This window comes from Cibotium barometz, chromosome 19, assembly GCF_041138505.1.
Source record: "Cibotium barometz isolate CiBa-2024 chromosome 19, ASM4113850v1, whole genome shotgun sequence".
Taxonomy (NCBI): Eukaryota; Viridiplantae; Streptophyta; class Polypodiopsida; order Cyatheales; family Cibotiaceae; genus Cibotium; species Cibotium barometz.
The window spans coordinates 36594460-36599830 of NC_141064.1; the positions used below are offsets into that span (position 1 = coordinate 36594460).

Genomic DNA, 5371 nt, shown 5'->3' on the forward strand with positions numbered 1-5371 from the left:
CCGCGGTCCTCATCTGAGGTGCTGCTGGTCCGCGTGCCACCCTTGTCTTGCCAGCCTTGCCGTTTTCTTTGTAGCTTTGTTGTTGGCGATGGTGGTAGCTCTGCGGATATCCCGAAGCCTAACGGCCCCCACGAGGATCCAGCTTGATGCTTTCCTTCGTTCAGCGCGGAAGTGGTTACTCTTGAGAGATCCCGAAGCCTTGACGGCCCCCACGAGGATCCAGTAGATGGTGCGTTGAGCACTTTAGTGGTAACTCTTAGAAATCCCCAAGGCCGCTGATCTTCCATTTCTGAAAGTGCTGACGCCCCCCACAAGGATCCAGTTGATGCAGCCTCCGTTCAGCTCTTTGCCAACGTCGTAAGTTGGGTCTTTGCACCTGTGACCTCACCTCGGCTTGAGCCCAACTGTCCACTGACCCCAAAACATGTCGGCCAACTTAGGAATTCTTCCGAAAGGACCACGCGGTTGCGATCCCCTCGGAAAACTGATCATTTTTCATATATAGCACATCCCCAAATTCCTTCGTCTTGAGGCCCAACGGGCACTGAACGGTTCACCCCCCAGGCGCCGTCAGCTCGGGGTCCCGTCGGGTCCGGCCACCCATGCCATCCTGTAGCCTTCACCCTGCTCCACAATATCGGTAAAGGTCAGCGCGGCCAAATTCCGCCGTCTTGAAGCTCAAATCTCAGTTGGCAGTTTTGTGCCGTTTTCCGGCTCGTGGCCGTCACTTTGGCCCGACTCGCCGTTTCGCCGTTTTTTCGGCCATTTCGCCGTTTTCGACGTTTCCGCCGTTTCTGACGGTCCCGCCGTTTTCTCTTCAGCCCAAGTTGGTCTGCTCTGATACCAAGTGTGATGGCCGTACGGACGCGAGCCCAATGTGAGCGGACGTCCGGCATGAAACACCACGTCTTTGCCGCACGCGGCCCTTGAAGCTCATGACGGCTCCGCCGGCCCGTCGAGCGCGTTGCGCGCGTTTCCCTTGAGGGTCTCACCGTCACGTGCCCTTCATGCCCGGCTCGGCTCCAGGAGGCCTCACCCGGGACTTGCCTTCAATCCATGCCCGCCGGCCTAGGGTCCATCGCGGCCCCGTCGGCACGGCCAGGCCCGCCGGCCACGTCGGCGGCCGTTTTTCCACCGTCCACGGTCCCGTCGGCTCATTCGGTCCCGACTCCGTCAAGGTAGGGAGGGCATCCCCCGGAGGCACTCGGCTCCCGCCAACCCCACTTGCAACGCGGGAGGCCTACGTGCCTACCCGGTGCGTGAGTGCATCTTGGTGCCTACCATGGGTCCATGCTTTGCCCCTCCAAGCACTTCCTCCCCATATAGATGCATTATATTCGGGGCGGTCTAGTCTCCCCCTCGGGCACCATGTCCCTCCGGATAGAAATCCTGCGACGCGTCACGGTAAACGGCCGTTTTGGCCGTTTTTAGCCAAAAACGGCCGAAACTGACGGAAACGCGTCACAGAGAGAGAGAGTATACGAGTTGTAGACACAAGTACTTGATTGATTTGAATTGCTAGTATATTGACTTTTTTTATAGGTACAAGTATCTTATCTTTGACTTATTCAACACCACTGGATGGTGACATGTGGCATGACCACTGACATCATTGCTTAGAGGTGGTTCCAGGTTTTAAACTTGGCACCTAAGTCTAGGTGCCATAGAAAATCTAGTGGCACTTTTGCCATCAACCATGGGTGTCAAAATGTCACTTTTGGCTAAAATTTTGAGTGCCTTTTTAATAATAAACCAGTTTACTTTGAGTAATGAAAACATATTAGTTTTGTAAGTGCATTAAGCTTTCACAATTCAAAAGACGTCTTCTCATCACACAAAATACATTATAGCAAGAGAAGTTTCCTTTTTTTTTTTGGTCCGGATTCCGGAGACTCCATACTCCTAGTCCCGTGCTCCATACTCCTAAACTCCTAGTCCCGTGCTCCACATACCATTCTTTGATCTATGGCAGACCCGCAAACAACTGGTAGTAGTGGTAGTAGTAGTGAGAGAGTGCCTCATGAATTGCAGAGCGTCGTGAGTGCAGGGCATGTAAAAGGCGTCAGATCGCTTCTCGAAAGCCTTGGAGAAGATGAACGCCACCGCATTCTCAGCGTGCCGGACGAGATCACAGGTGAGCTGCCTTTCCACTCCGCTGCAAAACATGGCGATGTGGATGTTCTAGAAGCAGTGCTGCCTGGGTATGAAAATGTGAATGCCAAGTCAATGAACAGTGGCAGGTCCGCCATGCACTTTGCAGCTGGCCATGGGCACTCCGGGGCAGTGCAGTGGCTCGTCGCATGTGGAATGGCTGATTCGAACATGCGCGACAATAGAGGGAACACCCCTTTGCACCTTGCTGTTCTTCTTGGACACAAGGATGTGGTCAAGTATTTGGTGACTATTGAAGGGGTGAGCCTGACCGCCCTTAACGGAGATGGAATGATGCCAGTAAGCTACTGCAAAGACCAGGAAATGTTCCAAGCATTACTCTCCTCTCGTGCCTCTAGTTTCAATGCCAGAAGGGCGGCGACTGCCCCTTCCCAGCTCCATGATCCGGCAAAAAAAGACCCAGTAGACGCCGATGGAAGGACCATTCTCCACTACGCAGCTCAGTATTCAACAAACCGCGAAATCATCGCCATGTTGATCTTTGAGACTGTGTGTGTCAAAATGCGAGATAGTGAAGGGGATTCTTTCTTGGATGTTGCTGCCAAGGCTGGAAACTTGGCAGTCCTGGGGGCTCTCAAGAAGCTGGGCCCAGCTGTCAAAGATCAGATCAGTTCGTTGATCTGTGGGCAGGATGAGCTTCATAGCCCTGGCCTGTACGCTCTGCTACACAACCGCCGAGGATTCTTTGAAGAGTTTGTCAGTATGGGTAAGGTGCAGATCACTCTAGGCTGCATAATCAAAGTGCTAATAGCTGGGCTCATCGGCAACTCAAATATCCAAGAGAGGCTACACTTGCTTGCCAGCACACTGCCTACTTACTTGGCCCTGTATGCAAACAAAGACCTGGTGTTCGAGTTTCTGCTGGAGAAAACTCAACTGACTGTTAATCAATGGGATGATGTCCATAAGAGGACATGCCTGCACTGGGCAGTGGTGGACAAAAGGCAGGACATTGTGGACAAGCTCTGCCAGAACGTTCAGTTGAGGCCCAGTATTCAGGATGGAGATGGGAAGACAGCACTGCAGCATGCATTCGAGCAGAAACATTACGAGATCATGGAGATTTTGAGGGGCAGATCTGATTTCAAGGACCATGAGGAGAAGCTGTACCGGGATAGGGATGTATATGCGCAAGCTCTGAATGCTATACTAGTGGGTGCGGCATTGATCGCAAGCGTGACATTTGCAGGGTGGTTGCAGTTGCCTGGTGATGTCTTCAAATCTTTGGGCTTGAAGGTTTTCTGGGCCAGCAACAGCTTGTCGTTTTACTCATCGGTGGCTACCATGTGTGTGACCATTGCTGCACTGATTCCTACGCCGACCAGGTATGTTGGGGCCATTGTGCATCAGCTGCGTCTTGCCATAGTGTTGGATGCAAGTCTGCTTGGACTCTCGCTGGCGGCGGTGATGGTGGCGTTCGCTGCCGCAGGCTTTGCGGCTCTACGTCACTCCCACGCCTCCGAGTACCAGGCGAGTATGCGAGCCACCACCATTGTAGGCGGCTTTCTCTGTACTGTCATGTGGATAGGTTTTGTCTTGCAGCTCTACCAATGCGTGCCCTCCCTCACTGGTGTATTTCTAGCTCGTGTTGGTGACAGCTCCCGCTTTGGCTACCCGAATTTGTTGCGGGAAGATATCAGAAAGGCCATGAGTGTAGATCTCGTTGGCTACCCTGCTGAAAACCTTACTCCTGCTGATACTGACCCCGATCAAACAAGTACCCCTGATTTGTCCACCATGAGGAGACTCCTAAGCAAGCTGCAGATCCCGGACAAAGAAAGCTTCATCCGAGAACTCGATCCAGAAAAACAAAAGAAGCTTTTTCTCAGTAAAGCGTTGAAGGAAAAGGCGATGTCTCTTACAATAGGTGAGTTCGACCTACCCAGTGCTATATAGCAGTGTGCAAGGCCCTGAACATAGAAGGAATTAAGACGCCAGCCGCTGGCCAAATTTTAGCCTTCATATCTATCTACAATGTAGTGTTAAGGATCTATTTGCTCATGTAATCACAGCAACAAATACCCAACCGCTTTATCTCTACATATCAAGTACACAAACTTGTTTTTTTGTTCATGGATCTTCTTCCTCTGTATTTTTCTCCATCAATTAGTACCAGAGCGACATTGCATCTATGCACATGCACTTTTTTTCATAGCATCAGTTTGGTGACCCTAATGTCATTAACCATGTGCTAATCATGCTTACCCCTAAGTGGCCCTCAGATGCTAGCTATCTGGGGGACTCCAAGGCAAGCCTTGGGTACCAATGGGTGGCAGTCCATCCCACCAAGGCAATGGAGATAAGGGACTGTCTGGAAGAGTGCATGTACTACCATCGGGGCTGCAACAAACTCATCTTGGATAATATCATGTGGGACCGATGGCTTACTTCGGATCATATGGGAGAACATCATGACCTGGGACCTCTCAACATGCATCCAATCTTGATCAGATAGATCCACTCCCCAGAACAGGGCTCCATACATCACGGCTGATGTGACCAAAGTATCAAACAGCCCCTTCTTCGTCTTGGGCTATTGAAAGTGGGCCTCAAATCTCTATCCCTCAAGTACAAACAAGGCTATATATCCTCGTCACTCTAGTATGTGCTACGGGAACCATGGTGAAGCGCAAGCCACTATAAAGACAACTTTATGGGAAAAACAAATTCCCACACTTGCTTTCCTGTAAGTCCATGTTTTTTTCATGCAAACTTTTCTATTTTCACACTATTTCACCCAAATTTTGGACTGCCCACTATGCATGTTATTTAGACCACCCAAATCACCTTATTTTTCCCTTCGGACACACTCTAAGATTACCTTGTTGGAAACATGCCTTTGAATCGTTCTCTAGGAAAGCTTGTGGAACAATAGAGAATTCAACACAAATAATTCAACCATGAAAACACATGCTTTGCAGGTCTCAACATAATCAAATAAATTAAACAAAACCATAGCAACAAATAATACTTAGCTCCAAGACAAACATGCTGGGTACAATCTTCCCCTCCTCCTGTGCGTGGCCTTCCCCACACAAGAGTATTTTTTATTAGCTTTCAACCAAAAATAGGCCATAGTTCTCAAAAATATACAAAGGTGTGCTTTTTGTGAGCACGACACTCTTCCATAATAACAATAGAGTGTCCCAAAAAATGGGGCTAGGGTAAAGCCTTTAAGCTTTAATAAATTCAACATTAT

General features: G+C 49.9%; 1 protein-coding gene across 1 annotated transcript; it reads left to right on the forward strand.

Annotated features, from left to right (window-relative positions):
* Positions 1-1875: 1875 nt before the first annotated feature.
* On the forward strand, positions 1876-4245 carry LOC147628527 (uncharacterized). Its single transcript, XM_086813717.1, has one exon. The coding sequence runs from the start codon at positions 1966-1968 to the stop codon at positions 4066-4068; it is 2103 nt and encodes a 700-aa protein (XP_086669843.1). The 5' UTR covers positions 1876-1965; the 3' UTR covers positions 4069-4245.
* Positions 4246-5371: the final 1126 nt, after the last annotated feature.

What these genes read in the sequence shown, in the direction of transcription:
- LOC147628527 (XM_086813717.1), top strand. Translation starts at nt 1,966, where the DNA reads ATGGCAGACCCGCAAACAACTGGTAGTAGTGGTAGTAGTAGTGAGAGA.